This window comes from Onychomys torridus, chromosome 5, assembly GCF_903995425.1.
Source record: "Onychomys torridus chromosome 5, mOncTor1.1, whole genome shotgun sequence".
Lineage (NCBI taxonomy): Eukaryota > Metazoa > Chordata > Mammalia > Rodentia > Cricetidae > Onychomys > Onychomys torridus.
In genome coordinates this window covers 21,654,204-21,669,742 of record NC_050447.1, presented here as the reverse complement: position 1 = coordinate 21,669,742, position 15,539 = coordinate 21,654,204, and the positions used below count along the sequence as shown (strand labels likewise).

Here is a 15,539-nt window from a genome sequence, read left to right as displayed (position 1 = left end):
CGGAGTGTATGTGCACACGCGTGTGTACATGTGCCATGAGACATGCACAGAAGTCAGAAAACATAGTTTTTACAAGTTGTTCCCTCCTATTGGGTCCTAGAGATCAAATTCAGGTTACCTGGTTTGACTGGAAAGTACATTAACCCGCTGAGCCACCTCTAAGGCCCCTACTCACTCACAAGACCACGTCCTGCCCCAGCAGAGAAATCATCGATGAGTGAGCTGGTGAAGCAGGAGTTGATGTGACACCCTATCCAACCCGATGATCCATATTAGGTAGAAGCAAGAGACACCAGTTAGACTCTCTTCTGGGGAGTGTAAATTCAAATGCACATGGAGCAACAAAAGGAGCCACCTGAGTAACTAGAGTGACATCCTGAGGGAGCCAGCGGACCTTGTACTTTGTTTCCGTGGGAAATGCTGTGTATCTCACTCTTCAAGTCTACATAGAGAGATAGTGAGGACCAGGCCAGCAGAGACTACACGAGACCCCATCTTTATTTATTTTATGTGTATGAGTCCTCTATCTGCAGACAGACTGCAGGCCAGAAGAGGGCTTCAGATCTCATTGTAGGTGGTTGGGAGCCACCATGTGGTTGCTGGGAATTGAACTCAGGTCCTCTGGAAAAGCAGCCAGTGCTCTTAACCGCTGAGCCATCTCTCCAGCCCCTTTAAATTTATTTCTTTATTTATTTTATGTGTATGGAGACCCCCTCTAAGAAAGAGTGAGAGAGCAGGAGTGTAGGAGCTCTGTGTGGCCAGGCAGCAGGTTGTCCTATGCACAGCCTGGCTGGGCTGCAGAACTGATACACCTGATGTCATTCTTTTCAACCAATAGGGATGCTGCCAACCACTGCGGCAGTAAACCAGTTCATCTCTCTGAAGAGTTGCTCTTTCTTCACTTACAACCCCAAACCCGAGGAAGTCACAGCTATCTGGAATGAGGGTAACCTGCAGATTCTCTAAGTGGGCCCTGGGGTCCTGCCTACCTCCGAGATTTTCCGTGGGTGTTGCTTTCTATACTAGTTAGAATCTTGGCAGGAAGTCAATGAGTAATTGGGAAAAGTTTAATGAAGAGATTGTTTACAAAGGAGTGGGAAGCCTCAAGAGAAATGCACAGAGGTTCAGTGAAGGCTCCCAGGCCTGCAGCCTTGGGGAGCAACGGCTAGGAAGGCCTGAGTCCAGAGAGCAGCAGGCTAGGCAGGCCTGAGTCCAGAGAGCAGCAGCCTAAGAGGATGTCTCAACAGCAGCTGTGACTGTTAGGCTGCCTCCCAACCTCACAAGACAGAGCCAGGGGGATACATCCTACAAATGTCCCTCTCTTATCCACCTCTTTGTCAGTATACTTAACCAGATTTTGTCTCTGTGGCTCCCAGCTGGAGGGAATGCCTAGATCGCTTGCCAGAACCACACAAACTAAAGGATAAATTCAGCCATGCCAATTTCTCCAGGCAGCCATGGCCAGCTGCTTGTTCATTGTGAGAAGTCTCAAAGGATGTTCATGGCAGGTACTTGGCCTAACCATAGGCCCCAAGCCACAGTGTGGATCCTACATTCCAACTCTAGACGATAGGTCCCCACCTGTTTTCTTCTCGGACTCCAGGAAGCCTAGCCCCACTTCTTACGGAGTAGTGGTAGGGCTTGCGTTTTTGATGCCCAAGACACAACGGCCCGTCACCTCTCTCCTAGTGTGGGCAATTCCTAAGTTTAACAAAATGCCTCGGGCTCAATCCAGATGTCCCCACTACCTAACCCGACAAAGGGGCCGTTCGGACAATGTTAATACTTCAAGAATAGATGAGGGTGCTTGCAAAAGGAGACACTGAAAAACTAGAATGAATCTCCAACTAAAGGCGCTATCCCCACCGAGACACTGCGGGAATCCGCTCTGCGGTCCTCACTGGGTATTCTAAAGACCAAGAACCGGGGGTCTCTTACCGGTGGAGCAGGAGCAGTTGGGGTCCATTCCGAGATCTGGTGGAGCTGGAGATACAGAGCAAGTGATGAGAAGGCAGTCAGGCTTCTGGAAGTCGTGATGGTGCCTAGCGGGCGGTTTACTCTCTTTATAGTCGTGGGACCGGTCCGGGCGCAGAGTCTGCACTCAGCAACCGGTTGCTCTTGGCCCTCGTTGAGTCACGCGCCCCGCGTCCTTGGCAGAGCCGAGCGCACCCTTCGGGCGGGGTGCAGAGCTCCCTCGGGTGCTGGAGTGCACAGCGGGACCGCCCCTTTGGCGCCGCTTGCCCCGGGAAGGACGACCTATGTGACGATGTGGAACATCGTGTCCCTGTAGTGCTTTCCCTGAGATTACAGCCCGTCATTACTCCAGTGCATTACGAGAACTCACCCCGGGGCCCCCCGACTGTCTACCTAAATCCATCCGAGGCGCCTGCCCTCAGCGTCTCCTTTCCCGGAGTTCCTGGGCAGCCGCCAGCCGGGTCATCACGTCTCTGAATCGAAGCTAGCAGAAGCAAAGGAGACAGTTTTGTAAAAAGACAAGCCTTGATCATGAACTTTCCCGGTCCTCACTGTCCCATCACAATCCTTGGGACTCTTCCTCCTGGACACAGCACCTGGAAGGAGGTCTCATCTTACACCTTCATTTCCGACTCCTGAGAAGTCTAAGCACATTGTAGGGGGCTGGGTATCGCACACCTTACTTACCCCATCTGCTCTACTCCAGGGTAGCGGTTTTAAAAACTGGGGATGCCTTCCCTCCAGTGGGGTCATTTTAAGTGGTATCCAGGGACTACATTAGGTAAAAAGCAATAGAAATCGTAATTTATTTTTTCAACGTTCCTGACTTTTGAGTAACTTTAGATTCTGCTGTCAGGCCCTGTTTAATTAAGTTCAAGTATACCAGGTCTGGGATCTATCATTTGCAAATGTATAAATAAATATCCCATCTGCCGCGTGTAATTATGAAAAGGCAATGGCTAATGTTATGGGCCACTTGCATGTCACTTCTTTCTTTGTAAGCAGGGTCTCAACACATGGCTTAGGAGACTGAAGCGTCATGCTCTCACCTGTTACCTGCACCACTATGCACACGTGTGGGGGGGGTGTTACCCAGCATCAGGGCTGTAGCAGGGAGGTGCCCTAGGCTATAAATCAGCTCCCTTCACAGTTTCCCTCTCTCTAGTGAAGAGTAAAATTGTTCCTGAAAGCCTATCCAGCCAGTCACTTCCCAAGGTCGTCAGGGTCTAGAGTGGAGTGGTATCATGATCTACCCACGAGAGGACAGGTATTGCTTTAGTTCCTATATACCATGACTTCTGAGCCATATGACCTTGGGCAGGTTGTTTAATGGCTCTAGAACCACCAGCCCCTCTGCAAACCCATAGTTTGTATTTTAAAAAATCGTATCAGGGGCTGGAGAGATGGCTCAGAGGTTAAGAGCACTGACTGCTCTTCCAGAGGACCTGAGTTCAATTCCCAACAAGCACATGGCGGCTCACAACCATCTGTAATGAGATCTGGTGCCCTCTTCTGGTCATACATGCTGTATACATAATAAATAAATAAATCTTTAAAAAAATCATATCAAAAATGAAAGTTGTTCATTTCTTCACAAACAGTGGGACAGGCTTTTTGTTTTGTTTTGTTTTGTTTTGTTTTGTTTTGTTCTTTTGTTGTTTTGTTTTTTGAGACAGCATTTCTCTGTAGTTTTGGTGCCTGATCTGGATCTCTGTAGACCAGGCTGGCCTCAAACTCACAGACACCTGCCTGGCTGTGCCTTCTGAGTGCTGGGATCAAAGGCGTGTGCCACCACCGCCGGGCTGGGACAAGGCTTTGTATTAGAGGATATCCAGGAAGCCTTGAATAGATTGGCAAGGCTTTGTTGTTTGTTTCATGACAGAGTCTTGCTATGTCACCCAGGCTAAACTTGAAATCCTCCTGCCTCAGGCATGTGTTATTGAACTCTGGCTATGAGTGAAATATGCCAGGAGTAAGACCAATTTCTCATGTAATACCTGCTTAGAGATGCAAATTCTGTTTACACAGATAGAAAGGGGATTCGGAGAGGTTCCGTGACTTGCCCAGGCCATGCAGCCAGTCAGTGCAATGGGCACCCATGCACTCGTCACAAGTTCTCTGATGCTGGAGGCAGGAAGGATGCTGAGTCGTGGGCCATGAGACTCTTCTTCCCCTCGGTGGTTAAGACACAGTGTCCTTCCTTTAGCAAAGAGCCAAGAGACAACTGTCCACTGGCCATGCACCGCGCAGGGCATCGCTCCTTCTTCATGACACTTCCTCTAGGAAATGACACAGTAATACCCTCGGTGTGGGAAGAGCCAGACAGCTTCGTCTGGAACAGAAGTTTCTGTCTCTAGGGTTCTGGTCTTTAACCTCCGCTCCTAGGAGGCAGAGGCCGATGATCCCCGTGAGTTCAATGCCAGTCCGGGCCATAAATGAGATCCTATCCCCAAAATAAATAAATAATTAACTAAAGATAAAAAATTAAAAATAGAGCCGGACAGTGGTGGTGTACACCTTTAATCCCAGCACTTGGGAGGCAGAAACAGATCTCTCTGTGAGTTCAAGGACAACCAAGTCTACAGAGCGAGATCCAGGCAGCTAGCGCTGTTACTCAGAGAAACCCTGTCTTGAAACAAAGAAACAAACAAAAATTAAAAATAGAATTTTTGCCTGGATAATGTTGGGCAAATCTGTCCAAACCTGGTGATTTTAGTGGATTGAAGTAGCCAAGGACTAGACTTAGAAAGAGCAGTGGATTTCAGCTTGAGTGAGGGACAAATTCCAAGGACTCAAGGGCAAGCAGAGATCCCAGGTCAGAGACACCAGTCAGTGGTCTTTCCCTGGTGAAGGCTGTGGTTCCCAGTGTGTTAGTTAGTCAAGCCGAGGCACGCCCTAGCTCAAGGGAATCGTGTTTGTCACGCCTGTATTTCCTGTCCGGTGGCTGTTTTCTGGATGCATGCTGAGATTTCTGCTAGACCAGGTGAAATGTGTGTTGTACATGGTGCTTTTGCTTCTTTCACTAACTTATTTTCTCTTAGTGTCTATTACCAAAGTGGGGTCTGTAACAAATTCCTGGGCCTTTAGGTCTCTTGCATAATATGGGTTTTTTTTTTTTTCCTTTTTTATAGTGAGGATTGAGCCTAAGGACTCCTGATTACTAGGCAAGCATTCTACCTCTGAGCCTTATCCCCTAGTCTTTTAAATTCTTTTTATTTTGAGACCGGGTCTCACTAAGTTGTCCAGATTGGCATTGACCTGCTCTTAGCTAGACTTTGAGCTGGGAATCCTCCCTCCTGCCTCAGTGTCCTGAGTAGGTAGGATAATGGACTTGTGCCTCCAGGCCCAGCTCTTCCTCCTCCTCTTCCTCCTCAGGTTTTGAAGCGGGATCTCTCTCTGTTACTTAGAATGGCCTGTAACTCACTTGAATTTGAGACAATCCTGCCTCAGCTCCCCAAGTGCTAGGATACAGGTATGTGTGTATATCACCACACCTGTTGTGTTTTTGTGGGGGGGGGGGAGATTGGGGTTGGGTATAATAGAACCAACCTTTGTTGCTTAGTTCCTGAATGCCTTGAGACCAAGTGAATGACAAGTTACACCTTTAGTTTCTCAATTAAAAAAGGAACATGTTGGGGCTGGAGAGATGGCTCAGTTGTTAAAAATGGAACATGCTGGGCTGCGTAGTAGCATAGTGGTGAGGAGCTTACTTAGCATGTGTGAGGCTCTGGGGTTCATCCTTAAAATCATTAAAAAGAAAAGGGGTCTGGGAGTGTAGCTCAGTAGTAGAGTACTCACCTAGCATGCAGAAATCCCTGGGTTCAATCCCTAGCATGGCACCCAGGAGGCAGAGCCAGGCGGATCTCTGTGAGTTCAAGGCCAGCCTGGGCTACCAAGTGAGTTCCAGGAAAGCTGCACAGAGAAACCCTGTCTACAAAAAAAAAAAAAAAAAAGCCACCACCACCCCCCCACCCCCCCGTTAAGTTCTGCCTACATGTATGTCTACAGGCCAGAAGAGGGCACTAGATCTCATTAGGTGGTTGTGAGCCACCATGTGGTTGCTGGGAATTGAACTCAGGATCTCTGGAAGAACAGTCAAACAGTCAGTGCTCTTAACCTCTGAGCCATCTCTCCAGCTCCCTTCCCCACCACCTTTTTTTTTTTTTTTTTTTTTTTTTTTGGTTCTTCAAGACAGGGTTTCTCTGTGTAGTTTTGCGCCTTTCCTGGCTGTGTAGACCAGGCTGGCCTCGAACTCACAGAGATCCGCCTGGCTCTGCCTCCCAAGTGCTGGGATTAAAGGCATGTGCCACCACTGCCCGGCTTCCCTCTGTCTCAATAAAGAAAACATACCTGACCCCACTTGGCCAACAGGAATCTTTATTAGGATATCTATCTATGAATCTATCTATGTATCTATGAATGTATGTATGTATGTATGTATGTATGTATGTATGTATCTATCTATCTATCTATCTATCTATCTATCTATCTATTTATCTGCTCTGTCAGGAGACAATGAGGGAAATCTCTGAGGTTACATTCTTTCTAACCTGACCAGCACCACCTAAATCCAGAACAAGGCTGAAAGACTGGAGTCAGGAAGGTCACACAGGGACAAATGAGGCCAGATTCCCAAACTGCACTCAAGGAAGGAATATCCTTAAGCATCAAGTCTGTGCTTGGCTGCCTGTGTGCTCTTTGGGACTCAGTTTCCCATTACAGGATGAAAGAAAAATCAATCATAAATCATTTGTAGGGAGCTAGCCACTGGCCTGTTCTGCCTGCTGAGCAGGGTATTTCCTGCTTCCTGATCAACCCTCTGTTTCCTGAAGAAGCACCCATGCAGGAGCAGGAGCCACCTGTGAGGAGAAGAAAGCCAGCTGAGAGCTGAAGACACAGACAAGAAACGCAGCAGGTGGTGGAGCGTCAAGGCTAGGCCCGTCCCACTCCGGGCACATTGACTTGGGACTCCACTGCTCCTCACACATGCTAGTATTTGTTTGGGGTCCTTGATCACGAAGAAGCAACGCCTCCTGCCTCCACTTCAGTCCAGGCAAACAAAATAAGGGTATGAACTATTCTCTGAGGAAGCACACGATTGTTACAGTTTCTAAAGACTGCTTGATAGAACATCTTGATTTTGGAGAGTGGAATGTTGTGGGTGAAGAGCCACATTTTCCTGGGCTCTCTTAGGCTCTTTAATGTTTTGGTTTATTTGGAAACAGGGTCCTGTGATCCAACTGTCTCAGCCTCCATGTGCTGGAATTACAGGCCTTATCTTAATTTTTGTTCGTGACTTGATTTCCTCATGACTGTTAGATGAAACTGTTGTCAGGCTTTGGGGTCTGTCAGGAGGCTGAGGCAGCAGCCTGGCCACAGGGGCTTTGTACTCATCATGTGCATTCCCCTGGTCCACGGATCAGGAAGGCTCCCTCCCACAGTGTCCTCCCTCACAGGGCTCTGCCCACTCGGGAGCCTGCCAACAAGAGACACTCTCTCCAGAAAGTCCATGTGGATAGAATGCTCCTCCTTGCCTTGTTTATGAAGCCTCAGCCAGGAGCCGGCTCCTCATCCCTAGTTGGAATATTTTCTCCTTTCTGTGAAAGAGGGCTCACTGAATCTGTGGGTTCTTCTCTACACACTTTTTTACACACACACACGAAGTTTAAGGGGCAGGCAGTGAGTGGAGCAGAGGAGCACTTGCTCAAGTCCCCTTGGTGTCAGTGGTAGAGTCAAGGGTTCTGGGTTTTACTAGGATGTGAGCGTACATACATTAGTGTTTTGATTATTATGCGTCATGTGTGAGGCGCTTGACATTAGAGCATTAAATGGGAAGGAGAGGTTTCCAGGAGGGAAGATGTCTCTTTCTTCCCTAATGTGGGTGTGGTTCAATCTGGCGTGGCACCTGTTTGTGTCCTTTTTCTCATTATAATATGCTTCTATGCCAGTTGTGGTGGTGCACGCCGGTAGGATTTGCTGAAGGAGGCGGAGGCAGGAGTATCACGAGTTCAAGGCCAGCCTGGGCTACACATTAAAAAAAAAAAGAAAAAAAGAAAAAAAGAAAAAAAAAGCTTCTAATGAGCCCGAAGCCATTTTGGGTGTCAGTGTGTCTGGACCAGCAGGATCTGGTCTGGAGCCTCCCTCTGTGGTTGGGAATGTGTGACAATGAGATAGATGATTGGCAGCAGCTGGGAGCGTGTGGTTGTCATCATCTAGGCTTTAACTGAGTGACAGGGCATCAGGGTATTAGTATTTGAAGGGTTTAATCTGGGGACATAACCATAGGCTCGCTCTGTCAGATGTTCAGTGACTTATCCAGGTTACGTGACCACTAAGGGGGAAGTGGGCTGCAAACTAGGACTTCCTGGCACCAAACAATACAGGCAGCCTAGTACACTTATTCTTCACACAGAATGCCTAAAGGCAAGCTTGGTCCTGACTCCTGGCCAAGAAACTCATTTTCCCCTTTAATTGAACACCAAATTTCATTAGCTCAACAAATAACCAGGGGCATTAACCGTTGGTTTTAATTGTGTCATTCAGGGCCTTACAGCTTTCTAAAGAGGACCACCCCATCCTCCAAATTGCAGATTCCACCTAGATGCCTTACTCCTGGGAAGATGCTCAGCAATTCCTTCCAAATTTCTACTTTGCATTTCTAAGTTGTCAGGGTTTGGAATGAGAGGCAGTTTCTTTTTGACTCTGAGAGGGACTTCCAAAGATTGACAACCAACTCATGTCACTGTGCTCTCTAGAAAAAAAAAAAAAAATGTTCCTGTCAGTGTCCCTATGCACCAGAGATGGGTAGTTCCTCATGGGAAGTCAAGGTTGGACACGTTGTGCCATTTAGTGTCCAGTCTGCAAGGCACACCCTTGGATATACTGTAGTGCTTGCAATTTTTTCTTTTTTTCTGGTTTTTCGAGACAGGGTGGAACTCACTCTGTAGCCCAGGCTGGCTTCGAACCCTCAGAGACCCACCTGGCTCTGCCTCCGGAGTGCTGGGATTAAAGGTGTGCCACACCACTGCCCGGCTTCAATTTTTTTTCATGATTTTGTTCATGTTACTGAATTTTTAAAAATAGATTTTGAGCCAGGCCTGTATTTCCGGCATTTATGAGTCTAAGGCGGGAGGACTGCAAGTTCAAGTATAGTTTGGGCTACACAATAAGATCTTGTCTTAAACCGGGCGGCGGTGGCCCACGCCCATAATCCCAGCACTCGGGAGGCACAGGCAGGTGGATCTCTGTGAGTTCGAGGCCAGCCTGGTCTACAGAGCTAGTCCAGGACAGCCTCCAAAGCTACAGAGAACCCTGTCTCAAAAAAACCAAAAAAAAAAAAAAAAAAAATCTTGTCTCAAAATCAAAGGTTACCAAATTTTGACTTCAAAGTTTCAGTGATTCTTCTACTTCAGCCTTCTAAGTGTTGGGATTATAAATGGGAGTCACACCGGGCAGCAGTGGTGCACACGGAGGCAGAGCCAGGCAGATAGATCTGTGAGTTCGAGGCCAGCCTGGTCTACAGAGTAAGTTTTTGTTTCTCTGTGTAGCCCGGGCTGTCCCAGAACTCGCTCTGTAAACCAGGCTGTCTCTGAACACGAACTGAAGAGATTCACCTGCTTCTGCTTTCCTGAGTGCTGGAATTAAAGGCGTGCACCACCACCGCCCGGCCATACTTGTCACTAAAATCTAACCGAATTTGGGGAAAGGAACCAGAATAACCATCATGTATCTGGGGGTAGTAGGGGTGTGTGGCTTATCAGAGCACCTGGTTTAGGATCAGCGATCCCTGAGTTTAATCCCTGAACACACGTGCACATTGGGATGGGCACATTTCTGAGACTAGTGATTCTTCCTGACCACCACTCCCCGGATGATAAAAGCCGGAGAGGTAATCTGAGTGGCCCCAAGTCACAGGCTAATGTCTGAGCTCAGAGCTCAAGCCTCTGCAGCTCCATTTCAGCCCCGCCAGTCCATTATTGCCAAGGCATACAAAGACAAGCTGAGTTAATGAAGTCAACGCTTTTTTATTATCAATTACATCCTTTACAGAAAGGTGTGGAGAATAGGTCAGGGTGGTAAAAAAAAAAATTAAGTTTCTACACATAGCTCTATTTACACGCGGCTGAGGGGATCCACTTCAGGCGCAGCAGCTGCACTTGTCTGAAGCCTCCTTGCAGATGCATCCCTGGGAGCACTTCGCACAGCCCACGGGGCAACAGGAGCAGCAGCCTGGGGGAGAAGAGTTGACCATGAGCGAAAAAGGGACCCCACCTGGATGCTCCCGGAGTGGCAGGGCGAAACGGGGTGGCAGGGACTGGATGGGGGGGAGCAAAGAGTAGAGAGGACCCAACTTACTTTTCTTGCAGGAGGTGCATTTACACTCTTTGCATTTGCAAGACCCGGAGCAGGAGCAGGATCCATCTGCAGGAACAAGCCAGTGAGCACGACCGGGGGCAAATCCCCGACCCAGCTTGGGCAAACCATTATCTCTCAAGGACTTGCGGAGGCCGGTCAGCAGTCTCCCTTACCTGTGGCACAGGAGCAGTTAGGGTCCATGGCGAGTGGAGGCGGCGGCTGAAGACCGGTGACTAGCCCGAACTGAAGTGCTAGGAGCAGGTGTGATGGAGAGAAGCGGTGGAGCGCTGCCTTTATAGCGCGGGAAGGAGCGGGGTGGCGAGCGCAAAAGCTCCGCCCGTTGAGGGGGGGTGGGGCACCACCTGCACACGCTCCCGCCGCCTGCGCACGTGGAATATCGCCTGCACACGCCCCGCAGCCTGCGCACGTCTCGCAGTCTACAAGCGTCCCTCTTCTTGCACGCGGGACACCGCCTGCACACGCCCCCGTGCTGAGTCACGCCCCTCTCCGCGCGGCGCACGGACTGAGCGCACAGGGCGGAGCGCAAAGGGTCTGCCCTGGGGTCAGGGGCCGGATCCAGGAAGCTTGCCCACTCCTGCTTTGCCGCGCCCTGGGGCGCGTGAGGGGCCGGGTGCAGAGGGGGCTGCCCAGTTTCCCCACGGCACACAGCATCCGGCCCTTATCGTGTGTGCTAGCCTGTATGAAAGCGGGCCTAGGAGACCCGGCTTACAGGAAAACTATTGGAAACGAGAACAGGTTACGAAAGCCAGTCCTAGCCCAGACTTAGACACTGTTGGTGATGTCCTCACTGAGTATCCCGTGCTATGTTAGAACTCTCATCTTTCCTTACAACGTGGGGAAGGACGGGTCATTATTCTCACAGTAGGAGGGGGAAACGGAGAGGCAGTCACGTAGTCACTTGCCCAAGATGAGTGTAGGATTCGAATCCGCTGAGACGCCAGTGCTTAGGCAGAGACTAGAGACTGAGAAGACACAAGCCTTTGTGCTAAGGACACTTGGTCTTGGGGGCAGCCAGGGTGAACAGGGGAAAGTGTTGAAGGTCTCTGCTGGAGGTGGGATTCAAGAGCAGAGGAGCAGTCCAGTTTGGAAGGATGTAGACCATTGCCTTCTGCCTAAGGGCAACGGGGTGTTTGCCAAGCAGGGTGGGCCAGATGGAAGTGTTCTGGAACACGTGGACGGAAAGCCCCACATCAACTTCTCCCACCCCCACCCCACGGGTGGATGCTGAAGGGAAGAGTGGAGAGGACAGCCAGATTTCTCTCCCTGGAGGCACATGGTGTTTCCCCGCTTGCTCAAGTCTGCTGAAATCAGACTTGAAGTCATTGTAGGAATATCTGTGTCATCTAAGGAGCCAGGAAACAGTTACCGGAAGCTTCCTGGCAGGCTCGGGTAGACATTCGGGGAGGCTGTGGGTGGGTGGGTGAGGTGTCACAGGACAGGCTGTCCTTGCAGCTCTTACTGTAAACGGGGGAAATGCCTTCTTGGCTCAGCACACACATCACTTTCTCCTGGATACCTTCTAGACCCAATGCCCACGGCCGCCCATGGAATGTGCAGTAAACTTCCTGTCCTTTCCCTTCCCGGCACTTTCCATGGCTGCACTGTGTTTGAACTTAAGCCTGATTGATTTCTGTGCTGCGGTGCTCCCTTCCCAGACTGAGCTCAGAGCAGTGTCTGCCCCTGTTGGACAGTCTCCAGCCTCAAGCCAGTTGGAGTTGGTGGTCACCACTTGCTAAATCGGGTAAAATCCTGCTTTATTACTCCTGCCCGGTTCCCACTTCCCATTAGGACTCTGCTTTTAAAAATGAAAGTAAGCTGGATGTAGTGGCCGTTGTCTTTAATCCCAGCACTCTGGAGGTAGAGGCAAGTAGATTTCTGTGAGTTTAAGGCCAGCCTAGTCTACTTAGTGAATTCCAGTCTATTCTTGGGTACTTATGAGATTCTGTCTCAACAAACAAAAAACACAAACACAATGAAAAAGAGTCAAGTTTGGTTGGTGTGGCTTCTAACCCTAGCACTCTGGAAGCTCAGGCAGGATTGTAAAAGCCAGGCTATCCTGGGCTACATACCTACACTGTCTCAAAAAATAAAACGAGGGCTAGGAATGTAGCTTAGTGGTAGAGTACTTGCTTAGAATGTGTGGGAGCCTAGATTTAATTCCCAGCATAGCAAATTGTGTGTGTGTGTGTGTGTGTGTGTGTGTACAAAAGCTCAAAGTCACTGCCCTGATATCTGTCACTCACTGAAGTGAGAACACCACAAAGTGGGGAGAGGTGAGCAGTCTGATGGAATTTGGCCCCTTATTTGCCCTTGGGGTGCTCCTTCCCTCTTTACCTGCCCATTCCTTCATCCCAGACATTGAACCCACATGTGTGAACACTTTACCTCTCAGCTACATCCCCAGACTTCTGTGTAGTTCTCAACCTCCTGTACTCGTTTGTCAAATAATCAAATGATATTAAAACTCAAAGGTCACGTCCAAACATCCTCGGATTTGATTATTAAATGATTTTCTTTTCTCCATGTTGGTGTGTGGGGGCATATGCACGTTTTGCATGTGTGTTTTTCTTGTATGTGGAGGTCCTAGGCTGATATCAGGAATTATCTTTCATTTTGCCTATGTGGTGGTCTAAATCATATCTTTGAATGATCAGTTCTCAGCTCGGGAATTATCTCGGAAGAATTAGGAGGGATGGCCTTGTTGGAGAAGGTGTTGGAGAAGGTGTGGGGGGATGTCTTTCTTTACACTGTGAATATGTGTTGCTCTGATTGGTTGATAAATAAAGCCATTTGACCTATGGCAAGATAGTTTATTTTATGGCAAGGCAGCTTAGAGGCAGGCAGGAAATTCAAAGGGAGAGACTGGAAGAAGGCAGAGAGAGACACCAGCCAGCCTTCCAGGGAGCAACATGTAATGGGACACAGGTAAAGCCATGGAACATGTAGCGGTATATAGATTAATAGTTATGGGCTAATTTAAGATATAAAAGCTGGCTAACCTCTGTGTGTTTACTTGGGGGATGCGAGTGGGAGAGATTTATCCTGACCGCCCACAGGCCAGGACACAGAAAAGCTCCGACTACAGGTGTGTCACTAGGAGTAGGCTTTGAGGAAGCCCACACCATTCCACTTGGTGCTCTTCTGTCTGCTGTTGGGTATCAGATGTGAGCTCTCAGCTACTCCTACAGCCTCAGGCCTGCCTGCCTGCCTTCCTGCCATCACGTTCCCTGTCATTGTGGTATTGGACTCACCCTCTGAAACTGTAAGCAAGCCCAATTAACTGCTTTCTTTCGTAAGCTGCCTTTGTTTTGGTAGCTCTTCATAACATGGTGGGGAGCACGGCTGTACCAAGGTGGCCTGGTACTCAGGATACTATGCCTCAGTCACCTAAGTGCTGGAATTATAGGGGTGTACGACCACGTTTGGCCCATCTGATTTTAGGGCTGTGGTTACAGCAACCCCAGTGAAGTCCCACTGTCTGGCAGCCATAGTTGGGCACAGGCCAGCTTGCTGCTGTCCTTTATATGCATTCATTATGCACCAAGTGGCTGGCACCTAATAAGTCACAAAACACCCAAGGGAAGGCTCCAGCTCAATGCAGTGGGCAAAGGGTTTGCTTTGCCCTGCAGTCTCCGGTTCCATCCCAGTGTGCCCCATGCTTCAGTGATGCTGGCGTCCAGGAGTGCCCATCTCTTGGCTTTCTTTGACTCTTTCCTGGAGGAAGGGTGTTGAATGAGGGATGTGGAAAGGGCACAGGCCTTGTTTTACTCACTTCTGTGCTTGAGTCCGAGGTGGAAATGGAGGGCTTTCAAATGTGTCCCTGGCATGGAATGAGCTGTGGGAGATGGTACTGAGCAGCACTGGGGAAGGAAAACGTTTCTCCGAGTGCCTGGTGTGGGTTGTCAGAACAAGCTCGTGATGTAGTCCTGACCTGATTAATAGAAATGTCACCTCCCACAAAGGAGGTGAGTTTTCACTCCACTTCTAACAGCTGAGTTATGGATTAGTCTGCCCTCCATTCATTCATTCCTCCCCTGGAATGGTATATATATAGTCTGCCCTCTGCCGTCAAAAAACAAACACGTGTGCAAACTAGCCATAAGTAAATAAATAAACCCAAGCCCAACACAATTCCATAAGGCAGGTGATACTAACTCCTGCAGATGGCACTGAAGAGTCACATGACTTGCTCAAGTCATACATGACTCGTTAAGATTGGAGTCGGGATTTTTTTTTTTTTCTTCCCTTCCCCCAAGACAGGGTTTCTCTGTGTAACTTTGTGCCTTTCTTGGATCTCGCTTTGTAGACCAGGCTGGCCTGGAACTAACAAAGATCCGCCTGCCTCTGCCTCCCGAGTGGAGTCAGGATTTAAAGCCACCCATGTGTGTTTATGCTGCATTGAACAGGGGACTTTAGGCTTGTTTCTGTATTTCAGGGACAGAACCAGAACAATGGATGGGGGTTCCAAAAACAAAGATTCAGCTCTAGGTACTGAAGGTCAGTCTTTTCTTCTATTCCTTTACCAGGGTCTCACTTCGTGGCCTAGGCTCTCCTTGAGCTCACTATGTATCACAGGCTGGCCCATTCTTTTCTCTCATATTATGGCACTGGAGATGAAGCCCAGGGCCTGGTGCATACTAGGTAAATAGTCTTCCACTGAGCTGTATCCCCAGTCCCAAAAGTCAATGCCCCTGCACTGCCTAGTTTTATGTCAACTTGACACAAACTAGAGTCATCAGTGAGAAGGGAGTCTCAACTGAGAAAATGCCACCATAAGATCCAGCTGTATGTAAGCCTGTAGGGCGTTTTCTTAATTAGTGATTGATGGGGGAGGGCCCAGCCCATTGTGGATGGTTTCATCCCTGTGCTGGTGGTCCTGGGATCTATGAGAAAGCAGGCTGAAGTTAACTCTGCAGCTCACACAGGATTGAGCCTGTATGATAATGAGTAGTCAGAGACGGGTAATGCCTGGGGGGCGCTCAACACCCTAAGACAGAGCAACTGTGTGGCCTGGGCAGGTGTCTCCATGACGGGTAAGGTGACCTGCTGACATCCCACGTAACCTAAGTCAGAAGCTCATTTTTTAGTAAAAGGGGGCCTGGTCCCTGTTTTGGGTAACTGTTGCCTTGCTTGCTGACCTTGACCTTGATGTCCTCCCTATGCTAGTTCCCTGCCGGTTTCCACTCTCC

General features: G+C 49.1%; 1 protein-coding gene across 1 annotated transcript; it reads right to left on the bottom strand.

The window, feature by feature from the left end:
* Positions 1-9,978: 9,978 nt before the first annotated feature.
* Positions 9,979-10,811, bottom strand: LOC118584372 (metallothionein-2). Its single transcript, XM_036188570.1, has 3 exons — positions 10,503-10,811; positions 10,330-10,395; positions 9,979-10,203 (listed from the first exon to the last, which is right to left on the bottom strand). The coding sequence occupies exons 1-3, from the start codon at positions 10,528-10,530 to the stop codon at positions 10,112-10,114; spliced, it is 186 nt and encodes a 61-aa protein (XP_036044463.1). The 5' UTR covers positions 10,531-10,811; the 3' UTR covers positions 9,979-10,111.
* Positions 10,812-15,539: the final 4,728 nt, after the last annotated feature.